General features: G+C 55.2%; 1 protein-coding gene across 4 annotated transcripts; it reads left to right on the forward strand.

The window, feature by feature from the left end:
- The first annotated feature begins 807 nt into the window (after positions 1-807).
- On the forward strand, positions 808-27,522 carry ZER1 (zyg-11 related cell cycle regulator). 4 transcript variants are annotated; one of them, XM_045196833.2, is made up of 16 exons: positions 808-947; positions 11,749-11,999; positions 13,264-13,414; positions 13,633-14,069; positions 14,360-14,536; positions 15,619-15,733; positions 15,887-16,033; positions 16,336-16,503; positions 19,911-20,126; positions 21,021-21,062; positions 21,199-21,318; positions 21,987-22,102; positions 22,439-22,627; positions 23,651-23,748; positions 25,407-25,509; positions 27,263-27,522. In XM_045196833.2, exons 2-16 carry the CDS (start codon positions 11,842-11,844, stop codon positions 27,318-27,320), a joined length of 2,295 nt encoding a protein of 764 aa, XP_045052768.1. In that variant the 5' UTR covers positions 808-947; positions 11,749-11,841; the 3' UTR covers positions 27,321-27,522. The 4 variants fall into 4 exon arrangements, with proteins under 4 accessions (XP_045052768.1, XP_024417989.1, XP_045052767.1 ...); XM_024562221.4 differs by having other exon boundaries at positions 809-947; positions 16,336-16,509; XM_045196832.3 differs by having other exon boundaries at positions 874-1,287; positions 16,336-16,509.
- The last annotated feature ends 429 nt before the right edge of the window (positions 27,523-27,951 follow it).

Here is a 27,951-nt window from a genome sequence, read left to right on the forward strand (position 1 = left end):
TGAAACTCTCTGGATTGGAGAATGGAAGTGGGGAAGTAAGGGGAAGGGACAGGGAGGCTGGAGAGGGAGGCTGGGGACAGATATCCTTGTCCTCTACAGTGAGGGTTGAAAGCAGGGGAGTGCCCGGATCAGATTTAAGTTTTGGAAAAATCACCCTGGGACTGTGGAGAGAATGACGGGAAGGAGCAGGGAGTTCCATGAGGAGGCTGCTACGCAACCCCAGAGAAGAAATGATGGTGGACAGAGTCTGGCCCTACTGGGTTAGGAGAGAAGGGACTGGGTTTGAGAAATCCTTAGGACTTGGCGACTGCACCAGGAGCTGAGGAACACACAGGGGCCAAGGCCCACTACCGACTCCCACGTGACAACCGAGTTGCCTGGTGTCTTGTTAACTAGCTGGGAAAGTAGCAGGGCCTTGGGAGGGAAGGTGATGAGTGCGTTTGGACGAGTGGGTGTGAGTTACCTGTGGAACCAGAGATGTGCAACACGGCGCTGGGTGTGGGGGAGGTCGGTGCTGACGGGGGAAGGTGGAGTCAGTACCGCCCCGAAGCCTTGCCTGGGATCTGGTGAGCTGCAGGACAGAGCGGCCCGAAGCTGGGGGTCACACAAGCGGGCCTCCCAGAGGCCAGGGACAGCAGCTGAGGCAATGCTCACCGCCCAGCCCGGGTGCGCGCCCACCTGCTCCCTCCTCCCACGGCAATCGGCTCCGGGATCCGAAGAGGAGCCCCTGCAGGGCTCCGGAACCTTCTGCCACCACCGCCCGCGTTCGCCGCGGGACCCTTCCGGACACCGATCCGCTGTTGCTAAGGGGCGGCCCCGGAAGTGACGCGCCCGTGGTTTGTTGACAGCGGAGGCGGCGGCTGCAGGCTCCGAGCTGTAGGAGCCGAATCGGGGGAGGGGCCGGGCCCCGGAGCCAGCACTGGGCGGCCTGCAGCCCTAAGGGCAAGGTAAAGGCCAAGGGTCCCCGCGGCGCGACCCCCTCCAGCCCGGGGCTCCCGCCCCCGGGACCCCGAGCTCCGCCTCGTCCACCCCGGTCTCCCCCAGACCCCAGCACTAGCCTGACGACATCCCCTGCCGGCCCGGGCCGCATCCTCCGCTCCTCCTCGGCTGAGGAAGCATCCTGTCCATTCCGGAGCCAAGGGATGTACCTGCGTTCTACCCCTTCCCCTCCCGCCTCCGGCGCCTCAGCATCGCCTCAGCATCGCAGCCGCGACCACTTGTACTGGTCCATCTCGGCCAGTGGTGGGAGGGCTTCCTCCTCCACCCCTGCTACCAGGTCTGAGAAACGTGCGTTTGAACTGAGCTCCCTTCCTCCAGAGAGAAAATGACTCCTTGTTGGATGCCCCTACAAAATGGGGGGTCGGTGTGGGACCGCAAGGGCCAGCGCCTGCCCCCCTACCTGTTGGATGAGCTTAATTAAGTTCTCCCAAAGCAGTGCTTACATGCTCAGGGACGGCTTGGAGCCCGGACCAGCTGCTAAAAGGGATGAGAAGGTGCAGGAAATCCAACAGCCCCACAGGGTGGGAAAGGGATGGGGCGGGGTTGCAAACCTGAGGAGTGAGAAGCCAGGCAGGTGAGTTGAAACTGAAACTGACTGCGCTGGCCACTGTAGCTCTGTGGGTGGAATTGGACTTGGCTGCTGTCTGGCTGGAGGTGTTCAGGATTTCCAGGCTCTGCCTGCTCCTGCCAGTACGCTTGTTTTGTCAGGGGGAGAGGGCTGCCTGGTGCGTCCGTGGGAAAATCACCCTGTATGATCTTTCCCACAGAATATTTCTTTTCAGGGTTCAAGCTGGTTGGAATGAGCATTGAAGGCAGCTTTGAAAAGGGTCCCAGGAGGCTACCTTCTGCAGGAGGTGGTAGCAGGGAGTGAGCGGCCTTTCTGTTTTGTTTCATTTGTTCATCCAGCAAATAAACATAATATGTAGCGTGGCCATAGTGGGGGGCGGGGAGGGGGGAACAGGAAGGGCCATGGAAAGAGTCAGGGAGTACAGGCACATTTTTATAGACCGTGGTCAGAGAACATGTCTGGTGAGCTGATATCTGACCAGAGACCTGAAGGGAGTGAGGGAGCAAGCCACACAGCTCTCTGAGAGCAGAGCATTCAACAGCAAGTGCAAAGGTCCTGAGGTCATGCGCCTGATGATTTTAAGAAACAGCATGAGGCCCATAGGGCTGAAGCAGAATGAAGGAGGGGAGGAGTGGTTGATGAAGTCAGAGAAGAGTGGGGACCAGCTAATGGTGGGGATGATATCAGGGACAGTCTGCATGATTGCCAAGTCATGGGGTGCCCACTGGGGCACCCTTTCAGAACTGGGCTAACTTGAAGTGTCTGGTGCTTGGAGAAAATACAGATTTGTTTTAGATGACAAATGGCCATTGTGCCCCGGCCTTGAGTTGCAAGCCCCCTTTTTCCATCTGTGTAATGGCCATTGATGGAACGAACACAAAAGGACAGAATAGAGCGCTGTGGTTAGATCAGGTCCTGCCACTGCTTCCTGGTTGTGAGGACTTGGGCAAGGGACCTTTTGGTCACCTCAGCTTCCTCATCTGTAAAGTAGTTCTTGGGGTAAAGGAGAGATCACCCTCAAGTGCTTAGCACACTAACTGGCACGTAGTAAGTACGTGGCTGTTGTGATGACGACGACAATGATGAGGAACATTTGTGTCTGCCGGAAAGCCTTTCTTTGTAGCACCAGTTGGTGGTGTCATCCCTGAGTTAGTGGAATTTGGGGGAGCAGTGGGAGAGAGAAGGTGGAAATTCCCTGTCACCCATCAGTGGGAACAATGGCTGCATATCCTCCGAGGGAGGCTGGTAGCTTGGTCCTGGCTTTTCCATGGCGGTGGAAGGTGATGGGGACTTTTTTTAAAGAGCTCAGCAAAACTCCGTTCTGCTACATAAAATAGGCAAAATGACAGTGTTGAAAAAAGTAGGACATGAAGACAGGCTGAGAAGGGCAGTGAGTGTTGGCCTTTGATGTGTGGTCGAGGGGTGTGGCTGGTCTTGTGATGGAGACTGTCCATCCCAGAAGGCCCAGCAGAGGCCGAGATTTTGGCAGGTTGGTGCCTTAAGCTGAGCGGGGCAATTGGGCCGGAGGGTTTGGGAATGAAAATTCAGAGCACGTAGATGCCGGAAGCCAGTGTGTCAGAGCGGGCTGCTGTGGCTGGGCCATCGGACTCGCGACCTGTGTACCTGGGTCTAGCCGCAGCTCTGCTGCTGGCTCGCCAGGTGAACTTGGGCAGCCCTATCCCATCCGGCCTCAGCTTTCCTGTCTGTCCACTGACTCTGAAGGTTGTTGGGAGGTTCTGAAAGTGTCTGGTGCACTCAAAAGCTCTCTGCACAGGTAAAGAGCCATTCTTGTTAGGGCCACCAGGATTCTGCAGCCATATTTTGCACTCCACTCCCCCCACCCCCACCCCCGCCCCAGGCCGATGACTTCAGTACCTCAGCTGTTCTTGACTTCTGAAATGCAGGTTCAGAGTCTCCCCTTCGGCCATCTATTTTGGGATCACAAAGGTTCAGAAATGCACTGATTTCCCAGCTTCAAAAAGGAGCAGAAGGATCTCTCCAAACATCATTCTTAGGAAATTTTTCCATGATTATTGGTTACCACCTTCTCTCCATCATTTGATGGCGTGTCCTCCGCAACCCCAGGAGGCAGGTGCGTTGACAGGGAAGGGCGCCGGTGAATATTGGGCTGTAAATATTGCCTGGGCTATATTTGTGGAGCTATGTCTCCTTCACCTGTAACCAGCCCCTCCCTCGCTGTTCCGTGGAGACCCCAAGGATCATGCAGGGTCCTGGTTCAGGAAGCTTCCAGTCCTGTGGCAAACAAATGCTGTGTAGCCACAGGATGCTTACCAGCGATATCTGATCGTCTGTGCTCAGTGCCCACGGACACTCAGGACTGTGAGGAAGCAGTGAAGGCTCAGGCCGCAGAAGGGAGAGCTGAGGCTTGGAGAACCTGTCCCTGCCCATGACATAACGGTAGGGAGAGGCAGGTACTTACTGAGAGACCTTGGGCAAGTCTTTGCACTTCCTGGAACCACAGTTCATCTGAAAAACAAAATTTTAACATATACGTACCTCCAGTTATTTGCGGCTTCAAGGAGAACGTGCATGGGAAGCTCAAACCACGGGGTCTTGAACGAATGAAGACCTGTACGTGTATCGGCATGTGCCTCTACGTCGTCCGTGGCGAGTTACTTCCCCACTCAGAGCCTCAGCGGCCTCATCCGTGAGTCGTTAGGTTACAATAACTCCTGCCTCACGTGGTTGTTGGATTCACAGAGCTCAGTGTGGGCGCGATCCTTCAGTTTCAGTAGAACTCAGGTGTCCCGCAAGGCCCCTCTGCCTCCAGTAGCTCCAGCCAGCCATGATGCATGTTCCTGCCTCACTCCGTTTCCACACCTTCCTAACACGACCCGCCCTACACAGTGATCCTCTGGCAGGCTGGCCGCTTCCTGGGGCACCCTCCAGTCCTCACCTGCACCCCTGCTCCCCGGAGCCCCCTGACTTGCCCTGACTCCCCTCACAGTAGCCTCCTACCCCCCATATCTGGCCTGGGGTCCGTTCCCTCCTGGAAAGCTTCCAGCCTCTGTAAAGAGGGCATTTGTTTGGGTTTCCCCCCACCCCCAGCTCCTGGGTTAATATTTCACGGGGTGGGCGCTGCTCCAAGGCTGGGAGCTTCTGGCTCCCCCAGCTCCTGTCGGCTGGGTGTCAGGACGCTGATGGGGCCCCAGGCTCCCTCCTCTGGACCTTAGTTTCTCTGCCCTCTGTGGGATGGATGGCAGACTGAGTAGTTTGGTGAGAAGCTCAGGCGAGGTTTAGGGCTGCATCCCACTCACGTGAGTTGTGTGATTTCCGACAAGCCCCAGCGTCTTCATCGGGAAGTAGTGGCAGTCTGCCTCGTGGTGCCTCGGTGAGGTAGCTCGGGCAGAAGCAAACCTTTACCCTGTTGGTAGCGGGCACTGGCCAAACACCGAGGGTCCAGGAGCGTGCCAGCAACCGGGGCTCCTGCCCTCGCAGAACTCACAGGCCAGGGGACGGGTCGTTAGACAAACTGTTACACAAATGACAAGTTAGCTACAAGTACAGAATCCTGAGGAATGCTGTTCTGTTAGTTACATAGGAGACCCTATGAAATAAGCCTGTAAGGAGCTCAGCGCCATGCCTGGAAGCCACCAATGTGGAGGTGGTTGCTGCCCCTGTCCTCTCCCCGCTGTCCCCCGTACTCCCAGGATGTCATAGGCTCGTGATGGACCCAGTTTTAGAGAACTTGCAAGAAAAGGGATGGAGAAAGACACAGAGTTCTTCTCACCGTGCGGTGTTCCCTGATGACCAGCATCCCTTCTGTCCCTAGTTGCCAGAACCCTGGATGACTGGTGCCCACCTCAAGAATGAGGAGCTCCAGGGTACAGGGTGGGGAGGGAGGGCTGCCTCTGGCAGGTGCCAGGCCTGCAGCCAGATGCCGCACAGGGGGCCAGGTGCTCCAGCCCCCAGGCCTCTTGGCCTCGGTGCCAGCTCAAGGCTGGCCCCTTCCTCCTCCAGCCCAGCCAGCTCCAAGCAGCAGCATGGATACTGCCGAGGGCAGTTAGTAGTGGTGCCCTCTGCCTGGTTTATCTTTTGGGGGCTTTTGGTGACTGGTGGCCGACAGGGTGGTATTTCTTCCTCTTAATGAGCAGAGTCAGGGCAGAGCAGCTACCTGGATGACTGGGCTCGGACCTGCAGAAAAGGCAAAGCTCTCTCTCAGTTACAGTCACGAGGGTTCCTCTGTGGCCCCTGGTTGCCCGGCACTGTCCTGGGCACGGTGGGCAGGGAGCGTACGAGAGCATGCCTTGCCTGCTGGTGTCCACGTGCGGCACAGTCTCGTCGTCCCTTACACAGGCATATGGTGACACCCTGCTGCCTGTCAGGCCCTCGCGGTGTTCAGCCCCTCTGTTGTCCAGCAGACAGTCGCGGCCTTGGGCCGTGGTGCCAGCGCCCCGCACTGCCTGTCCCTGCAGCCGGTGCACAGCTTTCCCTTCTCTGCCCACCGCCAGAGTTAGCTGTGACTCATCTTTCAGGTTGCAGCTGAAATGTCACTTCCAGGGAAGCCTGCCCAGCCCAGAGCTCCTTAGGTAGCTGTCCGTCCCCCCTGGAATCAGTGTGCTCCATGGGACAGAGCCCTTGTCTGGTCTCACTCACCGTGGGATGCCCAGTGCTCACCAGACAGGCACTGGGTGGACAGATAAGTGGCCGGGGCTACACCCAGGAATGCAATGCCAGGCAAGACGGTCTGCTTCCTGCCCTCATGGAGCCAGCCGCCGGGCAGAGGAACTAGAGAGTTAAACCGCTGTCAGCATGAAGTGTGAACTGGTGCGATCTTTGGGGCCCAAGCAGGTGCACCTTGGTGGGCCAGGAAGGGTTCCCACAGGAAGTGATGGGGACACCAGGACCTGAGGGTGCTTAGGCATCAGTTAAGCAGGGAGGAGAGTTCACAGCTGATGTGGGCTGGAGTGGTCGGGGACACTTCCTGGAGGAGGGACATGAATGTGTGTGGGCTTGGGAGCAGTATTTGGTAGAAAGTGGAATAGTTGGTTGAATTTGGATGGCCCCAGATGCCAGAGAACCAACTGAGCAAAGGTCTGAAGGTGACCCTGTGCTTCTGGCCTACTGCCAGCGCAGTGACAGAGGCCAGGCCAGCTAGTGTAGGGGTCCGTGGGCACCGGGTTGGCGGGAAAGCTGGTTCTAATTCTGGAGGCCTTGAGTGACTGCTGGAGGAGATTGGACTCGTGGGTCTCCAATGGGGACTGTCTCCCTGCCGGCAGCACACCCTCTGGCTCCAGGCTCCCAGGCCAGAGAGGCTGCTGGGCCCTTGAAGGTCTGGAAGTGAATCAAGGCAAAGGAAGGCCATGCCCAGGGCCCAGGCAGCCTGTTTGTTGTGCTTTCCCTAAAGGGTGTCACGTAGCCAGCGGGACAGCTGGCACAATAGGCCTTGTGGCAAGAGACTCAGGCCTGGGGAACCTGGCCAGGAGCAGACCCTGCTTGACTTAGGGACCGGTGCGGGTGAGACAGAAGGTGATGATGATGGTGATGATGATGATGATGATGATAGTAACAGTTGCTATTACTGCGTGCCAGGCACCATGCTTAGCCTGTCGGTATCATTCCATGTTGTCTTCACAAAGCACTCCCTAGTTTAGAACAGAAACTGAGGCACAGAGAGGTGAAGACACTTGCTCAAGTTCACCTGTTCTTAAGCAGCAGGGCTGGGACTTGAGACTGAGCTCTCACAGCCAGCTCACCGGTAAGTGGTGGCACCAGAACTTAGAACTGGCGGTTCCAAAGGGCATCACGCCCTGTGGCTGCCCCCCGGATTTCCTGAGCCGCCTGTCAGAGTCAAATATGGGTGCAGAGGCTCCAAGAAGCCAGGGGCAATGCTGGGCCTTGCCTATTCTGCCCCCACTCCAAACCCTCCCAGAGATGAGGTGACGGAGTCCAAGAGGCCAGGTTCAAATCCCAGTTTGGATCGAGGAGCCTCTCTCTCTGCGCGTGAGGTCCCTCGTCTATAAGATGGGATCATAACCCCCTTTGGTCATACACTCAGACGTGCCAGACCCGAAACTAAGCGTTTTCCTGATGTCTCACTTACTCTAGCAGCCCCAGGAAGTGGGGGTTATCAGCCCATTTCGCAGGTGAAGAAACTGAGGTCCACAGAGTTTAAGTAACTTACAAGTGAATTGTGCAGTCGGGCTGAAACCCAGGTCTGTCTGACCACAGAGCCTGCACTTTTTTCAGTCCTTACCTGAGGGTATTTTCTATTATTGATTTTAGAGAAAGGAAGGGAGAGAGAGACATCAATTGGTTACCTCTCTTATGTACTCCTACCGGGGATCAAACCCACAACCTCCCAGTGTATAGGACGACACCCAAACCACCTGAGGCACCCAGCCGGGGCCACACTGCTCTCTTTTTTTTTAATCCTCACCTGAGAATATGTTTATTGAGGTTAGGGAGAGACAGAGAGATCGATTTGTTCTATTTATTTATGCATTCACTGGTTGTCTGCTGTATGTGCCCACCGAGAACAAACCCGCAACCCTGGCACACAGCACAGATGCTCCAACCAACTGAGCACCCGGCCAGCAGCCCCCCCCCCACCCTCCACCCCTGTCACTTTCTAATTACTGCCTCCCTGCAAAGGTAATCACTACCCTGACTTCTAACATCATAGGTTAGTTTTGCCTATTCCGCCCCCACCCCGCCCTTTCTGCTGTAGACTCTGGTAGGAAAATGGTTTAGAATTAATTCTTGACTGTCCTCAGTTCTATAAATGGTTGAGTGTTTTCTTTTTCTTTAGAGAAAGACATTGATTTTTGTTGTGCCAGTTATTTATGCATTCATTGATTGACTGTTATATGTCCCCTGACCGGGGATCGAACCTGCAACCTTGGCATCATTCGATCATTCTGACCAGCTGAACTGCCTGGCTAGGGCCTGATCGTTTTCTGTCTCATTTACATTTGGATACGAAGGTTCAGTTTTCATTCTTTGGTAGCCTTTCATCGGAGCTGATGGCACAGTATCTGATCATCACTTAACTGAACCCGAATCCCTTCAAATCACGGACCTCGTTGGTGTCCAGGCCATTTTTTGAACTTTTTATTGAATTATATATAACATACATTTGTAAAAGTACACACATCATGATAAAGCCCCCTGAATGGTCATAAAGTGGACACAGCTGTGTGTCCGCCCCTCAGATCAGGGACAAGAAGCTTCTCGACACACAGCCAAGCCCCCAGAGTAGCCATGGGCCTGACCGCCCTGCAGATTCAATTTCCTTGTCTGTGTTTAATGTGATGGAGTCACACACAAATGGATTCATATGCAGTGTGAATACGTACTCTTTGTGTCTGGCTCCTTCACTAAACTGTGAGGTTCCTCCGAGCTGTTGTGTTGACATCGGCTCGTGTGTCCTCATTGCTGCGTGGCATTTCCTCGGTGAGCGTGTCGTCATTATTTGGATGTCAGTGGACACTCGGTTCTTTCCTCTTTGGGGCTATTAGGAATAGTGCCGCTGTGAACATTCTGGAGCACGTCTGCGGTGAACACTTGTAAGTGTGTTTCTTTGGGTGCACACCTAGGCGTAGAATCGCCAAACGTCGAACACGTATGTGTCTTCACCTTTAATAGATGGTGTCACACAGTATTCCAGTCACCTGCAGTGCACACCAGTTCACAGCCCACCAGTGGTGTTGGTGACACCCGTCTTTCCCTGTCTTCACCGTAGGACAGGCTTGGTGGGCCTGGCGTTGCCTGTGTATCGCTGCTGTTTGCAGGAGAGCCATGCTGGTGGGTGGCCAGTGGTGTCTCACTGTGGTTTCGCCAATACCGACGAAGCTGAGCACCCTCCATATGCTACCGTCCATTTCCCCGTCCTTCAGGAAATGCCGTTCACGTCCTTTGTCCATTTTTTATTGGATGCTATGTCTGCTATGTCCTTTTTCAGAAAACTAATTTGTAAGAAATGTTTGTATATTCTGAATATGAGCCTTTTGTTGAAAATATCTTTTCCTCTGTGGCTTGCCATTTTTCTTCCTTTTTTAAACATTTTTATTTATTGATTTGAGAGAGAGGGAGGAAAGGAAAGAGGGAGAAGACATTGATTTGTTGTACCACTTATTTATGCATTCATTTCTTGATTCTTGTATGTGCCCTGACCTGGGATCGAACCTGCAAGCTTGATGTATTGGGACAACATTCTAACCAACGGAGCTACCCAGCTGGGGCTCTCTTTCTTTTTCTTTTCTTTTTAGACTTTCTTTATTTATTTTTAGAGAGGGGAAGGAGACAGAGAGGGAGAGAAACATTAGTTTGTGGTTGCCCCTGGCACGCCCCCTACTGGGGACCCAGCCCACAACCCAGGCATGTGCTCTGACTGGGAATTGAACCAGGGACCCTTTGGTTCGCAGGCTGGCACTCAATCCACACCAGCCAGGGCTCTCTTTCTTTTCATTATTTATTTATTTTTTTAATCCTCACCTGAGGCCATTTTTTCATTGCTTTTAGAGAAAAAGGACAGGAGAGGGGAAGGGAGAGAGAGAAACATCAATTGGCTGCCTCCCACATGCACCCTAGCTGGGGAGTGTACGCCCAGAGCAGAGATCAAACCGCAACCTAAGTATGTGCCCATGCCCCTTTGGCTACAGGACGTCGCTGCAACCAGCTGAGCCATGTCGGCCGGGCCCGGGGCTCAAGGACATCTTTCCATGGGAACAGTCTTAAATTTTGAGGCAGTTCAGTTTTTCAGTTTTTCTTTATGATTTGTTTTTTGACCTATTTAAGAAATTATTGCCTATGCTAAAACCATAAAGATATTTTATGTTTTCTTCTAGAAACCTTATTGTTTTACCTTCACGTATAGGTCAAAGGCCCATCTCGTGAAAATCTGGGGGTGTGTACGAACAGAAGTTTCTTCACTTCAGTGCCACCGGCCTACCACGTCTCCCTTATAAACCCTATTTGGGAACCCTTCCCTACCTCAGGGTCACGAAGACGGGAGGAGACTTCACTTTCTTAGTAACTGTCTTGTTGGGCCATAGTTCCTGTATCATACAGCTTGCCTACTTAAAGGAGATAATTCTGTGGGTTAGCGTATGCACGGAGCTGTGCAATCCTCACCACAGTCAACTTTAGAGCATTTCACCACCCCCAAAAAGAAAACCACAAACCCGTTAGCAGTCACTCCTCGTTCCCCCGCAGCCTCGCAGCCCTGGGCAACCACTTACCTCCTCCTGTCCCTATAGGGTTCCCCAGTCTGGCCGGACATTTTATGTATGTAAATGGACTGATGGAGTCATACGCAAGCGTGGTGCCTTGTGTGACTGGTTTCTTCCACTTTGTGTAATGTTTGCAAGGCCCAGTGCTGCAGTGTCTCTCTGTACTTCGTTCCTTTTCTGGCTGGATAATACGCCATTGTATGGACAGACCCTGTCTGTCTGTCTGTTCATCAGCCGTGGGACACTGTGTTGTTCTGCTTGGGGCTACCATGAATAACACCACTGTGAGTGTGGACGCACAGCTTTTCATGTGGACGTACATTTTCATTTCAATTAGGAAGAGCCTGGATTCTCAATCGTATATAATGGGAGTGAGTGAGAACATGTTTATAAAGCCCTGGCACACACTAAGTATTCAAACAGAGACACCTACGTACAAGTTAGTTTACACAACCAGGTAGCTCAGTTGGAGAGTCACCCAATGCCCCAAGTTTGCGGGTTCAATCCCCAGTCAGGGCACATACAAGAATCAACCAATGAATGCATGGATGGGTGGAGCAACAAATCGATGTTCTCTCTCTCTTCTTCTCTCCCTCTCCTTTCCTCTCTCTCTCTAAAATCAATAAATAAAAAAACAATTTTAAAGATCACATAGCAAGGAACACCCAGTGTATTGTTAATGAAAGCCCCCTTATCCCTTATCCCTACCCAAGCACTGGGCCCCCACCCACACACCTGTCCACAGAAATCGTGAAGCACAGAGACGCTTGGACAAGGCCCCTGCTCTTTGCAGGTCGAATCAGGCACGGACAGTGGCCTAGCAGAGAGGGGCCTGGAGGGGGTCCCAAACGCTGGGGCCTGGCCCACTGAGCTTCTGATCCAAGCATGACGTCCAGGGCCTCAGTTTCCCCGCTCATAGAGTGGACGCAGGGCAGCTGGTAGTCCCAGCCCTCGTGTAGCTCACTGTGCTGCTTCCCCATTCCCTAGGCTGTGGCCCTGCCAATGACCCTGTGAGAGCTGAGGAGTCGCTTCTGCCCCTGGAGGCCCCTGCCCTGGAGTGGCCCACCTTCCTACCCCAGCATGGCGTCCGATACTCCTGAGTCCCTGATGGCCCTCTGCACCGACTTCTGCCTGCGCAACCTGGATGGCACCTTGGGCTACCTACTGGATAAGGAGACTCTGAGGCTGCATCCAGACATCTTCCTGCCTAGCGAGATCTGTGACCGGCTTGTCAATGAGTGAGCAGGCCCGGAGCTGGGGCGGGGGCCAAAGTCTTAGAATGAGCACGTGTGTGCCTTAGAGTGGGACCACTGTACGTGTGCCATGTGCTGGGTGACTCCAGATATGTATGTGTGAGGGGGGATGTGCATGCGCAGGGGTGTCCATGGGTGCAGAATACGGGTGTCGTCCCAACCGCAAAGTTCCACCTGTGCACGTTTGGCATGTGTATGGAGGGGCGCGCACATGGGCTTCTGCAGCACAGCGCGTGTTTGACTGTGAAGCTACAGGTGTGCATTTCACCTGTGGGAGGGTATAGAAATCTGCACACAGATGAAGGAGTTACTTGGTGTCCTGTGTGTGTGCGCACCTGTGCCTGGGAACACGTGTGTATGTGTGAACGTACAAATTTACACACCAATGCCGAAATAAGGGATCCATGACCAGGGATAGAATCTTTCAGAAAATCCGTAAGTGGCCCCTCCAAGGGACTCCCCACTGGTGGAGGCCCCTAGAAGCATGAGGTGTGATCACTGACCTCTGGGGACTCAGCCGAGACGCCCAGAAGGGGAATTGTTAGATGGGACAGCTGCAGAAAGAAGTGGGGACCCGTGTGTCCTGAGCATTTCATGTGGGGCTGGCAGCCCCGGGTTGGACTCTGTACACCAGAGTTAGGATCATTTCTCAGATGAAGAGACCGAGGCTCGGGGGCGTTCAGTTCTGTGAAGGGGCCCACAGAGTGAATCGCCAGGCAGCATTTCGATGCCAGAGTGCTTGAGTCCGGAGCCTTTCCCACCAGACCAGGGTTCTTGCCTGAGCTGGTATCTCAACAGGGTTTTATTGCATGCTTGTCTGTACCCAGCTGGGAACACCAAACACCTTGACTTAATCTTCCTGTCGGAAAGCGTCCTGGGAGGGGCTGCTGGAGGAGCAGCCTTCAAGAAGATGAGGAGTGGAGACGCTCGTGTTCCTTGTAGAAGTGTCTTCCTTGTAGAAGTGTCTTTGGTTTGGGAGGAAGAGCTTGGGATTTGCTGCTGATAAGAGGCCCTTCATCACCAGGTGGTCTGCCTTTGGACTCCTGGTTCCTGGGGCCACCCTTACTCTCTGCTGTGGGATAGGGTAGTTGAGATCCAACCAGGCACTGTTAGGAGGAGACAGAGGATGCTGCAGGGTGATCAGACAAGGCTTTAGGGAGGCGTATGTGGGGCCTTGTAGGGGGATGAGGGTCACCATGCCGCTCCCCTGAGCCAGGCTGCCCTTCCTCCGTCCCTCTGTCCGTCCCAGGTATGTGGAGCTGGTCAACGCTGCCTGCAACTTTGAGCCTCACGAGAGCTTCTTCAGCCTCTTCTCTGATCCGCGCAGCACCCGCCTCACCCGCATCCACCTCCGTGAGGACCTGGTGCAAGACCAGGACCTGGAAGCCATCCGCAAGCAGGTGAGACCTGCCTCTCTGGGCATGCGGTGGCCGTGGGGGGCCACCACAGGACAGTCAGACGGTGAGTCAGGGCCGATCAGCCCCACGGCAAGGAGCCCGAGGCCCCTCCAGTGCTCTTCCACCTGGTGCAGCCCCCTCCCCAAGCCCACCTATAGCACAGGGCCAGACCGAGGGCAGGGGCTGGGCCTCGGTGCTGATGGAGCCGTGCCTCCTCCCAGGACCTGGTGGAGCTCTACCTGACCAACTGCGAGAAGCTGTCCGCCAAGAGCCTGCAAACCCTGAGGAGCTTTAGCCACACCCTGGTGTCCCTGAGCCTCTTTGGCTGCGCCAACATTTTCTACGAGGAGGAGAACCCGGGGGGCTGTGAGGACGAGTGCCTCGTGAACCCCACCTGCCAGGTGCTGGTCAAGGACTTCACCTTCGAGGGCTTTAGCCGCCTGCGCTTCCTCAACTTGGGCCGCATGATTGACGGGGTCCCTGTGGAGTCCCTGCTGCGGCCACTCAATTCGCTGGCCGCCTTAGACCTCTCGGGCATCCAGACCAGCGACGCTGCCTTCCTAGCCCAGTGGAAGGATAGCCTCGTGTCCCTCGTGCTGTACAACATGGACCTGTCCGACGACCACATTCGGGTCATCGTTCAGCTGCACAAGCTGCGGTGAGCGGCCGCCAGAGCCGGCTGGGGTGGGGGCGGGCGTGTTCATGTTGTCGGTCCCACCGGGCTCATGAGCCCCTGGCTTGGTAGAAGGTGGGCACAGAAGGGACACTGCCATTCCTTAAACACAAGCTGGATCTGGGCTGTTGAGGGCACCGAGGTCCCAGCAGGATTTTTCCCAGAATGCCCTGTGGCAGTTCTGGGCCCTCCTCTGCCATGGACTGAAGGAGCAGGGGTCTACGAGGCAGCCCCAGCCTGTGCCCAGCTCCTGACCTGTGCCCCCCAATCTCCAGACACTTGGACATCTCCCGAGACCGCCTCTCCAGCTACTACAAGTTCAAGCTGACCCGCAAGGTGCTGAGCCTCTTTGTGCAGAAGCTGGGGAACCTCATGTCCCTGGACATCTCTGGCCACATGATCCTGGAGAACTGCAGCATCTCCAAGATGGATGAGGAAGCAGGGCAGACCAGGTGGGGACCCACCCACACCACCCGCAGGGGTGCCCTCGCCACACATCCCTCTGGGTGCTAGAGATAAAGACACGCATCAGGCCATGCTCTTGCCAGCCTGTATGACAGGTCATCGGGAGGACTGTGGAAGGGGAAGCAAAGGCTTGTCCTGAGGACTGGGGAGGACTGGGAAGGAGGGACAGGGAAGAATGGCATCCAAGCTGCCTTTTTTTTTTTCTTTTTAAGATGTTATTCATTTATTTTTAGAGAGATGGGAAGGGGGTGGGAAAGGAGGGAGAAAGAGAGGGAGAGAAACATCAATGTGCTAGAGATACATCTACCAGTTGCCTCTCACACACCCCCAACTTGGGGGCCCAGCCCACAACCCAGGCAGGTGCCCTGACTGGGACTTGAACCCGCGACCATTCTGTTCGCAGGCTGGTGCTCAACCCACTGAGCCACACCAGCCAGAGCCATCCAGGCTGTCTTGAAAGTTCATTCTGGGTTTGCCAGAGGAAGGGTGTTCTACAGAGGGAGTAGCGTGTGCAATGGCTAGACGGAGCAACCCCAGGAATGACTGGGAAATTGCCACACTCAGACTAGCCAGAGACAGCGTGCTGGTGTTGAAGCGAGGCTGGCAGTATCTGCCACTTCTCAGCTGTTGCAGCAGGGAGGCTGGCTTCCAGGGCGGCTGGTTGAGAGATCTGATGCAAACTCATCTGGCTTCAATTGGCCGTGGCCCTATCTACCCCCAGCCACACCTTGGCAGGGTCGGGTTGACGGGCATGTCCCTTCGTGATTGTTGGTGGAGCCTACAGGTGACGCATCCTCGTTAGAATGGCAGAGGCTGTTTTCCAAACATGGCCACAACCCCATCTCCCATCCCACCTGTTCCTCCACCCTGTGACCTTGCCCCCACCCTTCCCTCCAGAAACGGGGTCTATGTCTCTTGCCCTTAAAAAGAAAAAAAAAAGATGAGCTGAAGAGCCTAGAAGTGAGTCCGCAGTAAACCCCCGGCCACCCCCGGGGAGAGGCTCGCCTTTGTGCTGAACCCGGGGCAGCCCTGGCCCCAGGCCACTGATACCAGCACCCTCCTCCCTCAGCATCGAGCCTTCCAAGAGCAGCATCATGCCTTTCCGGGCTCTGAAGAGGCCACTGCAGTTCCTTGGGCTCTTCGAGACCTCCCTGTGCCGCCTCACACATATTCCGGCCTACAAAGTGAGAGCGGGAGTGGAGGCGGGGCGGGGCAGGGAGCCCTGCAGGAGGGGAAGGGGATGGGCTGGGGGTCCCAAGGTGTCCTCCCTGGGGCTAGAGTCGGAGCTGAGGATCCTTGGCCTCTTTTGGGTTGTCCTGAGCACGCTTCGTCCGCAGGTGAGTGGCGACAAGAACGAGGAGCAGGTGCTGAACGCCATCGAGGCCTACACGGAGCACAGGCCCGAGATCACCTCGCGGGCCATCAACCTGCTCTTTGACATCGCACGCATCGAGCGCTGCAGCCAGCTTCTGCGAGCTCTGAAGGTCAGCCCCAGCCCCGGAAGCAGGAGGGGACTCTTGGGTCCCCATCCATGCCCACGTGGAGGATGTTGGACTTGGCTGGGCCATGTGCCCAGAGTCCCTGTCCTACCTCTACATGCCCTCACCCCCAGGACCCTGGCGGTCCTACCCCCAGCCCCACCCCACATGTGCCTCACGTGCCGCAGCACTGGCCTCGTCCCGGAACCCTGGCCTGCCCCACTTTCTGCTCCCCAACCCACATCTGCCCTCGGAGAGCAGGGCCAGAGGGCCCGTCCAACCCGACCCTGTGCCCTGTCTTCACACAGCTGGTCATCACCGCCCTCAAGTGCCACAAGTATGACAAGAACATTCAGGTGACAGGCAGCGCTGCCCTCTTCTACCTAACGAACTCCGAGTACCGCTCAGAGCAGAGCGTCAAGCTGCGCCGGCAGGTCATCCAGGTGGTGCTGAATGGCATGGAATCCTACCAGGAGGTGACGGTGAGCCCCTTCCTGCCACGGCCCTGCATGCTCTGACCCAGCCCCGCTTCCCCTGCCCCCCTGTGCCCCGCCTCGCCTGCCTGCTTGCAGATCCCGCAGGGTGCTACGCTTGCTCCCACCCCTCCTTGCCTGGCTCTGGACTGCCCTCTTCCCGCACCCTTTCCTCCAGCGCCATGCCCAGACCCTGGGGCCTGGCATTCAGGGCCCACTAACCCGGCCCCACCACCCACTGCCACCCACCACCCTGGGCCTCCGTTACACGGACTCCTCAGCCCTTCTGCCCAGGAATGTTCTGCTGGGGGCTATTTTTTTCAATAGCTGCTTTTCTTGTGAGAGTAATAAAGATTTTAAAACCCACCCATAGCCCCACCACCACAGGTAGCCCCCCCTAACACCAGATACCCGGCATCTGGATTTCAGTCTGTGTATATGCACTTAGTAAATGGGCTCACTCTGTGCATAATGCTTGTAGAACGTGGATTTTTAGTTCAGCAGTGTCCTAGGGATGTGAACCTCTTCCATATCAACAAACCTTTTGCAACAAAATTTTTTAAATGTTTGTTTTTTGTAAGACACTGAATGCTTAGAAAACAAAGTCAAGAAATAGGAAAATGTACTAACTGGAAAGGAAAAGCTGCTCACAGTCCTGCCTCCCCCCAGCCAGCCGGATGGAATGGTTCCGTGTCATTCTCGCGGGTGTCAGTGTCCTCATGCAAGGACAGGCCGCTCTGGTGATGACTGACTCTGGGGTGGAGCTCAGAGGCCGTGGCCCCGCGCCACCCACCCGAGGGGACCAGAAAATTTCTCCCCTGAGTGCACGGGCTGCAGTGATGGAATCAGCCCCCCAAGTTGGGCGTTTAGGTTGCTTTTTAAATTTTTTTCTACTCCAGTAAGGCTTTGCTGATTATACCTAATGGATTACTGTTACACTGCCTGGCTAAAAGCAGGAGTTCCGGGCAGCGGGTATGTGCATTTTTAAAGCATTTGGTGTGTATTCTTGAATCGTCCTCCAGCAAGGCCGCGGTAGGCACACCACCTCGGCAGGAAAGCGAGGGCCCACTGCCTGCCAGCCCCAGACGTTCGAACAACTGGTTTTTCCACACTGAGATCAATGTTAGAATCAGGTAAAAGGGGCTTCTTCTTTTTAATGAAAAACTAATGCCACTTGAAGACTGTCAAGCGAATTAATACTCTATCAAAGAAATGGAAATTAAAATAACCAGATGTCACACCTAATCGCAGGAGATTGAGGGTGCGGGTCCTGGCCAAGGTTAGGGACTAGCACTCAGGTGCTCTCCCCCGCCGCCGAGGTGGGGGGCAGACCACGTGTCCACAGGGCAGCTGTGGGAGCCCACCGAACGATAAGTGCCCTTTCCTTTCGGCCTAGGCGTTCCGCAGTTAGGAAGGTTCTTACAGGGAAAGATGCACACACATCCACCCCTTTGGATTGCATAGAAATCAGAGGCAACCCAAACGGGTTAGTAATAGGGGGTCTGGAAAGTAACGCATGACCCACCCACCCACCGGGACATTGTGGTGCGTCTGTGCACCCTGACGTGCGAGGGTCCCCTGTGTGGTGGCGAGGGGACGGAAGTCTGGGGCCCATATGTACAATACACTTTTTTGCCTCTCCTCTCCCCCAAATATATATTTGTATTTACATAGTAGAAAAATCTAGGACAATTGTAATAGCATAATCAATAAAATACACTTTAAAAAAAAGAAAGGAAAATCTAGAAGAATGTACACCAAACTTTTTTTTAAGATTTTCTTTATTTTTAGACAGAGGGGAAGGGATAGAGAAAGAAAGGGGGAAAGACATCAAAGTGTGGTTGCTTCTCGCACAACCCCACCGGGGACCCAGGCACATGCCCTGACTGGGAACCAAACTGGTGACCCTTTGGTTCGCAGGCCAGTGCTCAATCCACTGAGCTACACCAGCCAGGGCTTTTTCTTTCTTCTTTTTTCTTTTTCTTAACGAGAGAACAAACCCATATTTAGTTTTCACTTTTCAGTACGTTCACATCCTTGAGGGTACAGCACTACACTGACTCGGTGCCTAGTGGCCTCAGCAGGAGGCTGCTCTGGAGCTCGGCGCGAACCACCCACTGTGCCTTGAGCCCTGGCGCCCTCTCCCTAGAAGACTCCAGTTTTGTTCAGCTTTGCCACCAGGAGTCACTGTGCAGTTCTTTGCTTTGTACACAGCAGCAGAAGTCTCTTGCCGCCAGAGAAGTTAGTTACATCTTGAGTATAAACACCGAATAAGAGGAACTGTGTGCTCCCTCTTGTTCCAGAAACCCCGCTTATAGCCAGCAAAACGGCCTCGGCCCCCAGGCTCCCAGAGGGCGGAACGGGGAAGGCCCATGCGCCAACCTTTTAACAGTGATTAATTACTGTGGGGAATGAACGGGGGACTTGAACTTTCTGCTCAGGCAGTATTATTTGAAATTTTTACAGTAAGTATTCCTTTTATAATTTAAATTTGTTCTCAAATTTAAAAAAAAAATATATGTATATTTGGGGGAGAAGACCAAGGGTTAACCAAGAGTGATATCCTCTCGTTTACATAATTAATACAGTAGGGTGAGCCTCCACACTCTAATGGGCAGGGGTGGAAAGAAATTAAATTATAAAGAAAATGCACTGCGAACACTAAAATAATAACCCTGCAGACGACACAGAGAGACAGCGGTGGCGGCGCCCCTAGAGCTCTCCTGCACCGCTGGGGACGAGGGGATGGCAGCTGGGGAAAACTGTCTGGGGTTACCTAGTGAAGGTGAAGACACGCACGCCTTTTGACCCAGAAGCTCCCCCGATGCATGGGCGCCCTCGAGGGGCTTGTGGCCGTGGACACCGGGGTGCAAGTACCAGCCATCGTCTGAAGCCATCAAACATTGAAGTCCACCAGCAGTGGATGGGTGAATAAATTGGAATACTATGCGGTGATGAAAAGGGACTGCATTTCGGCTACTTGTAACAACATGGTTGACCTTGCAAACCCATGGTTGAACAAAAAGAAGCATGATGCTAGAAAACCTTTCAAATAAACAGGATAGTACCTGTCTCTAGTGGGGAGAGGGACTCGTGGTCAGGAAGGGATGTGTGGGGACTTCTGGGGGCTGGCAGTGTTCTAGTTCTTCACCCAGGTGGTGGCTGCATTGTTGAAACGCTTGTTTGCTTTGATTATTTATAAAACTATGCATTTGTGATTTTATATACTCTTCTGTAGGAAAATTTCACAATTTTTAAAAAACGTTTTTTAAGGAAGCCTTGTAGTCTCCTCTTCCAGAAAGCCTTCCTGGACTGCCACAGCTCTGGGTAATCTCACCTCTAGAGAGCCCTCCAGGCCAGCTCCCGAGTCCGCCTCTCACTGTGCTCTGCTTGTCTGCGCCCCGGCCCAGGTCCAGCGGAACTGCTGCCTGACCCTCTGCAACTTCAGCATCCCCGAGGAGCTGGAGTTCCAGTACCGCCGGGTCAACGAGCTCCTGCTCAGCATCCTCAACCCCACGCGGCAGGACGAGTCTATCCAGCGCATCGCCGTGCACCTGTGCAACGCCCTGGTCTGCCAGGTGGACAATGACCACAAGGAGGCTGTGGGCAAGATGGGCTTTGTTGTGGTGCGTGCCGGTGGGCTGCTCTGCCCTCCCTCCCCCCCTTGTCCGTAGCCCCACTGCCATGTGAGGAAGTCAGGCTAGACCAAAGGAAGAATTTCCTAACAGTGCATGTTGCCTAGGACCCCCGTAGGTTTTCTCCACCTAGAACATTCCGTCATCCTCGCCCAGCCCTTCCTTTCACCCACTGGGTCCCAGTGTACAAGTCACTCCTGCCTCCTCGGGCCAGGTGCCTTGGCCCGTCTTCCCAACTGGGATTAAGTAAGTGTACGAGGGACTGTGAGCTCCATGGGGAAAGACGTCGTACTTGCTCCCGCCATCATTGCATCCCCAGCGCTTCCGAGAATAGGGCCTGGTGCACGGTAGGGAGATAATAAATACAGGATCCGGCACACATAACGCCCCTTTTTTATTACAAACTCATAAGCATGTCCTTCTGTAACCTAACAGTATCACACTCAAGCACACCACGTGACATTTTAGGTGAAACGTTCAAATTGCCGCCCATCTCGTGCGAGACAGTCCCGTACCAACCACACTCAAGCAGGTGTACTTCTGCCAGACCCTGGATTTGCTGAAGGAAGGAAACAAAGATTGAGGAAGGAACATCCAGTCTCCTTTCATTTCTCACTGGGGAGGCTGAATTCCTCAGAGGGGCTGGGCCACGCCCAAAGCTACATGGACAGTTAGGGTCGAGCGAGGACTGGCACGCAGGCCCCCGGGTGCCAAGCACCAAGTCTGTGGATGCGCTTCTTCGAACAGCCTCCCAAACAGATGGGCAGTTTGGTCTCATCAGGATATGTTAGCCAGGAATAGAATGACTGTCGCTCTGGGGGGTGACATGGGGGACACGGGAGCCCTTGAGGCCTGGCCCCTGCAAGTCCTCTTCTCTGCCCACAGACCATGCTGAAGTTGATTCAGAAGAAGCTGCTGGACAAGACAGTAAGTCAAGCCTCCATGGGGCCGCTCCGCCCTCCCACAGCCCAAGAGGGGCCTGGGGTCCCGGGGATGCCCACTTTGGTCCGGGGACCCCTCACTGGGCGCCAGGAGCCCGCGCTGAGCCCCGCCCTGCCCCCAGTGCGACCAGGTCATGGAGTTCTCCTGGAGCGCACTGTGGAACATCACGGACGAGACTCCCGACAACTGCGAGATGTTCCTCAGCTTCAACGGCATGAGGCTCTTCCTGGACTGCCTGAAGGTAGCGTCCCCGGCCGCAGCCCCCTCAGCCACGTGCACGGCCACTCTCTGTCCCCAGGCTCCCCACCGGCCAAATCCCTCGGCACCCCCACTCCTGCAGTTCCCGAGAAAGAGCAGTGGGCGGGAGGTGGGGGGGTCTCCACAGGCCCGTCATCCTGGGACTTGCTGTAAACAGAAGCTCCAGAGACCTTCCCGGACCCCCAGGGCCTGGCTGGGCTCTCCCAGAGAGCCCTCCCTTCTCCTCCGCAGTGCCTTCTCAGATGGTCCCATCTGACTGGCCCGTTGGGACAGCAGCTGGACAGGATTCTGTCCATTGGAACGGTCTGTTTGCCCCAAAACTCACCCTTTGTCTTCTTGCTCTAGATTCCGAGGGGAGCCTGGTAAACTAGTGTTTTGAGCTTTGGTGAACAGAACCATCAGTCGCAGTCACGGTTTCCAGGTCCCATCCCCACTCGGCCTCTGACCTTGTGACAAGGAACCCCCACCATTCCAACCCCTGACAGTGTGACACTGTCCTAGGGGCACTAGAAGGTCGGAGGGCAGCATACCGCACCCCCTCTTGGTCTAGTCGGAGTAGCCAGACAGACGCTCACAAAGCATCTAGGTTAAGAATACCAGACAGTAATTGAGTACTAATCCATAAGGCCCCGGTGGCTGTCATTTGGCCAGGAATTCCCAGAGAAGCAGGAACTGCATCGGAATATGCTGGGACTCTTGGGGAACGTGGCAGAGGTGAAGGAGCTGCGGCCCCAGCTAATGACTTCCCAGTTCATCAGTGTCTTCAGGTTGGTCCCTCTCTCCTTTGCCTCTTCGCTTTGGCTGCCAGGATGCTCAGAGCTCTAGTCTGTGCTTAGTAGCAGCAATTGCTCTTAGCCTCAGTCTTTGTTATGTCACCTTCCCTCTATAGTGTGAGTTCTTATTCTTTCAGCCCTCCATAAATGGTCCTCTTGTGACTATGTTAATGACCTCACATCCCTTTTAAAAGTCACTGGGCATGAATAATAAGTGATAAAGAAATCAGTAGTTCCTCTGGCATCTGGTTTGTAAGTTGCGGTCCAGCCACTGGTTTCTGAAGAGGGATTTGGGAGGAATTAGACTCCGTTCTTCTCCCTTTTTGGCAGCAACCTACTAGAGAGCAAGGCTGACGGGATTGAGGTTTCCTACAACGCCTGCGGCGTCCTCTCCCACATCATGTTTGATGGGCCTGAGGCCTGGGGCATCTGTGAACCTCAGAGGGAGGAGGTGGAAGAGCGCATGTGGGCAGCCATCCAGAGCTGGGACATCAACTCACGGAGGAATATCAATTATAGGTGCGAGGTGGGACGGTGGAGCGGGGGTCAGGGAGGGCTGGGGCAGGACGCTCTCTCCCAACACGGTCCGGTCTGGCTGCTTGCCTCCCTTCGGGTCCTCTGTTGGGTCTTGCCTAAGGAGGCAGAGTCCTCACAGGGCAGAGCAGAAAGGCACACAGCTCAACTATGCCGCTTGGTGGACGTTCGTGCACGTCAGCACCTGCGTGTACCCGAAGCCCCGTTTACAAACACCTGATACATGTTTATTTGTTGGGGGAAAAATACCTACCTGCACTAGGAAACAAAACAGAAACCAGTGACAGCCTCACTCCCTGAAAGAGAAGCCTTGCTAACCTGCCTGTGTCTCCCCACCTCCTCACTGAGGTGCCGAGTCCCCATCCAGCAGTTCTGTGCACAGATTTAATTACTTTCAGTGCAGCTGGCATCAAGACATACCATCTCGCGGCTCAGTCTCCAGCCACAGATTGGGTGTCCCTCATCATGCTAAGACTGGGTCACTTTCTATGTGCTGATGGCCCATCTGACTGACATGGAATTGAAAGCCCATGTTGGGAGGAAGGGGCCCAGGCTGTGGCTTTGCCAGCGCTCCATTTATGTCGCACCCGAGGAGAGATGAAGTGGGATCACTCCCCAGGGGGTTTGCACATACATTTTGGGGCTTTTGGACACGGCAGCAGGTGGCCCGTAGAAAGCCGTTATAGGAAGTGCAGTCACACTTTCTTCTGCTCCCCAGGGTGCACCCACCCCCGCAGGCTGGGGCTCTCCTCCTTGCCAGAGGCCCCCAGTTTCTGTGCCACCTAATCTGTGTCCTCCTACCTCCCTGTGTGTCTGCTCTCGACCTCTCGCACAAAGGGGCTGCCTTTGCCGGCCAGAGCTGCGCTGAAGAGCCAGATGCCGCCACGTGTCCCCTGCATCCTCCTGGCCTGCTCAGTTTGTCTGTGGGGCCCTTCAGGGAGGAAGAACTCCAAGGTGCACTCCCCCGAGCCCTGGCACCAGACGTGACTTTGATTTCTCTTCCTACAGGTCGTTCGAGCCAATTCTTCGCCTCCTTCCCCAGGGAATCGCCCCCGTCAGCCAGCACTGGGCCACCTGGGCCCTGTACAACCTAGTGTCCGTCTACCGTGAGTACCCGCTCGCCCTTTGTTCAGACACAGGGACATGCCCGGCTGAGGGCTGACTTGCCCTCAGGAAGCTTACGACTCGGGCGGGAGCACTAAAGGGCTGGTGCCAGGGCCTGCCTCAGGCACGGCCTTCCGCCCTCCAGCACGTGTGGGGCGCACAGCATGGTGGCGGCCCCCACCCCCGCCCCATCACCCGAACACGCCTGGCGGGCGAGACAGCCGTGCTGAGTTCCCAGACAGCTTTCTCAGTGCTTCCTGCTTCCGTGTGAGTGAACAGTCCAAACTCTCCGTGCCTTCTGTAACACAGAGCAACACCCACGCAGAGACCTGAGCCCTGAGGAAACGGACATCCGCGAGAACAGCAGAGAACTTTAAAACAACTTGAACTTATTTCCTCAAAGAGAGCCCACCCTCCCCGCCCACAGGAGAGTCTCAACGGTCCTGAGTTCAGTGGTTTTGGGGGAGAGGAGAAACAGGGTACCACACAGACCAGATGTGGCCCCCAGTCCCCTCCCTTACTGGCTATGTGACCTCACGTGGGTTCTTTAACCTCTCTGAGCCTCAGTGTCCTCCTCTGTGAAATGGGGACAATGATAATACCCACCTCATGAGATTGATGTGACCAGAGAACCCACAGAAAATGCGGAGCCCAGGGCCTGGTACCACTCAGTCCTGTTAACCAGCAGAGTGGATAAGCTCATGGGCTCTGGCAGAAGACAGCCTGGGTTTGTAACCTGGCTCACTACTTGCTGTGTTACTTTGGGCAGGGTTCTCAACCTCTCTGTGCCTCAAATTCCTCATCTTTAAGATGGGAAAATAATAGCACTTACTTCATAGGATTGCTGTGAAGTAAGACATGTAAGGAGCACGTGCACATAGAGACTGTTCAATACAGTAGCCTTTTTTTATTATTATTTGAGGTTAGTCTTACTAAAAAGGAGCACCTGACCTCAGAGAGGCAGCGTAGTACAGAGGAAAGCCCCGAGCTGGGACTCCCTCGGAGGAGCCTCTGGGAGTGACTTTGAATGGGTTACTTCAACTCTCAGAACCTCAGTTCTTTCGTCTGTAGAATGGAGATAATAAAAATAGCTCCTATTGCATAGAGCTGCCCAAGGGCCACTGAAATGCCTGTGTTCTCCGTGGGGTGTAGGCCCTGGGCCCCAAGACCCGGAACGCTCTTTGTCGGAGCGAACCATGAGACCGCCCAGCAGAAAGGCATGGGGGTTCCGCCCTGGCTGGTCACCAGAATCCCTGGTGGTATTTTGTTACAAACCCAATTAAATACAGGTTCCTGGATCTGTGGAATCAGAATACCCAAGGGCAGGGCTTAGGAATCTATATTTTACAAAACTCCTCAGAGAACAGAAGCCACCGGTTTGGCTGATATTTTCCACAGGAGGAGCTGGGGCGGGGGGGTGCTGCCGCTTACCAAAGCAGGGGAGAGCTTTCCCACGGACGCACCCCTTCCTTCCCCCAGGTGGACTCGGGCTGGGCAGACCCGGCCCGTCCCAGGTTATGGCAGTGCCCTCGCCCTGGCCTGCGCCTTCACCCCACCCCTCTGGAAGGGCAGTCCTGGCAGCAGGGGGTGCAGTTCCGGGCCCAAGGCTGACAGAAGACCCACCCTGATCCCCTGCTGTCTGCCCCTGCCCACCCCACAGCCGACAAGTACTGCCCCCTGCTGATCAAAGAAGGCGGGATGCCCCTCCTGAAGGACATGATTAAGATGGCCACGGCGCGGCAGGAAACCAAGGAGATGGCGCGGTGAGCGACAGGCAGTGGTGCTGCTGGGGGAGCCTTGATCTGGGGACTGAGGCATGCGGTGGGGGGGGGGGGGTCGGTGGTCAGGAATGGCCGAGACCCCCCGGGCAACTCCGAGTTGAGTGTGGAGGTGGACAGCATGCTGATGTCCCTCTGGGGCCTGAGTGTCGTTCTGGCCACAGTGTGGCCAGAAACCAGACAACCAAGCCCTGAATGGAGTGTCATTGCCCTCGTTTGTAAGCTTCATTTTTTCCCAACAAATCCCACCCTGTCATCATTGGGCATCAACACGTCAGGTCAGAATTTTTCATTATTTCTGGCTAAAAACATTCCAACTAAAGAGAGGAAAGAGTGTGGGGAAATACATTCCAGAGGTGAGGCCGGGCAGAGGACGCACAGGTGTCTGAGTGTGCAGGTCCCAGGCCCAGCTGCCAGGCCGGTCGCTGCTACGTGGCTTCCACCTCGAAGGCCCAAACACCCCCAGTTCTGATCTCACAGCGGTCAGTTCTCAAGAGACTCGGGGACGCTGCAGGCCGCGGCCGGCAGTGATGGCCTTGCTTTCTCTAGGACCCATCCTAGCAGGGAGCGCACTAGAGTTTGCCCCAGTCCTATACAGGGTGTACAAGTCCGTGGTGGAGGAGGGGCCTGGGGCTCAGGGCTCCCAAGACGCCACTGGGCTGGGGAGCGTCGGCTGTTTCTGCGGTTATTTTTATCAAAAGGCACTGCTTAAACATTAATGGACAGATTTGTCTGAGTTTGAGAATGGTGAAATGAGTAGTTCTCACACTTAATCTCCCTAAAGAATCATCTGGAAAGGCTGTTAAAATTGTATAGGCCCCACCCTAGATTTTCGGTCCCAGTAGGTACGGGAGGTGGGCCAGGGAACATTCATGGTCAACAGGGGTCCCAGGAGGTTTGAGAAGCAGAGAGTTAAGATGGACCCATAACCTTCCCCCGTTACTGTAAGCATCTCGGTAAGACCCGAGGCGTGCCTCTGAGCTGACCCGTCCAGCAGCAGGCGTGAATGACACAGGGCACTTAGGGGCAGTCACTCCATCTGGTCAAAACTGCTGTCCCACACCAGCATCCCTTCCTGAAACGCCTTGGGGCACCTCCTCAGCACACTGAGGCTGCGGTGACCACCAGTGCCCACCCTGCTTCTGGCCCCCCACCAACACAGGGGCTTGGTGTTGAATGGGGAGGCCATGCTGGGTCCAGGGTGGTACCCGGCAGCAGTGGGGCAGCAGGTCCCAAGGGCCAGACTGCAGTGGGTGAAGGACTCGAGGCCCAGCTGGAATGGTGGTTCCCGGACGCTGCAGGACGTCCGGGGCCCCGTGCAGTCTGGGGTGTGGTCAGTTTGGGGATCATTAGTAGACTTCGGGGAAGGAAAAGGCTTAGGTGTGTAGGAAAAGACGAGGAAGACAGTGCTGAAGAAGGTCGGGGGGTTTTGGAGGCCAGGCCTGAGCGGATTCAGGGGAGCCGCTAACCACAGATGCCCTGAGGCCTAGAGGTGGGGCAGGCGGGGCAACAGGGAAGAAGGCAGGGATGACTGGGTGCTGATGGAATTCACAGCCACAGGCACCATTTCCTGGGTGCTGCGCACATGCCAGCCACCTGCCAGCCATTCTGTACACATCATCTCCGTCAGCACCGCTCTTCACATTTGCTGACAAATTCAGAGGCCTCATCAGCCGGGAGGGACATGGCCCACCCACCCAAGCCCACCTTCCGACTCTCGCTCTCCCGTTGTCTCCAGAAAGGTGATTGAGCACTGCGGTAACTTTAAAGAGGAGAACATGGACACGTCCAGATAGAGGCCTCCGCCCCCGTGGCCGCCACTGCTCTGGACCACACGGCCGGCAGGCAGCGCTCTGCAGCAGAGCCCGGCTGGCAGACCCCCCCTCACCCCCCGGGAGCCTCCCACTGGACAAAGGGACACAGGGGAACTTTTGCACAACTGACGCTTTTCCTTAATTAGTGAGATATATATATTATATATATTATTTTTTTTGGTTAGGAAGTGTGAAGTTTTGTGTATATGATTTCTGTACAAAAACAAAAACACTCCCCGAGTCCTCGCAGCTTCCTGGGCCATTCCCAAGCCCCACTCAAAGCCTTCATCGCCCCGTACTCCTACTGCCAGCGACTGAATGCCTCCAACATGTGAGCGTCCAGTCCTTTCCCGGTGGTCTCAGACCCTGCCCTCGCTTCCCAGTAGGAGAGGCAGCAGGCTTCTCACAGCCCACTCCAGCACCCTAACCCACCCACCAAGCCTGCGAACCCCATCCGGGTTCCTGGGGGCGGCTGATGGGGTTTAGGGATTAAAACTGACCCCAGAGTCTTCTAAATGCCTTGGTGCTCCCAGCGGGCCATCCGGGGCAAAGAAGTGAGCCGTGCCTAGGCCTAGGCAGCCCCGGCCCCAGAGAACCCTCACCGAGTGGGGCT

The sequence above is a fragment of the Desmodus rotundus genome, chromosome 1, assembly GCF_022682495.2.
Source record: "Desmodus rotundus isolate HL8 chromosome 1, HLdesRot8A.1, whole genome shotgun sequence".
NCBI classification, from domain to species: domain Eukaryota; kingdom Metazoa; phylum Chordata; class Mammalia; order Chiroptera; family Phyllostomidae; genus Desmodus; species Desmodus rotundus.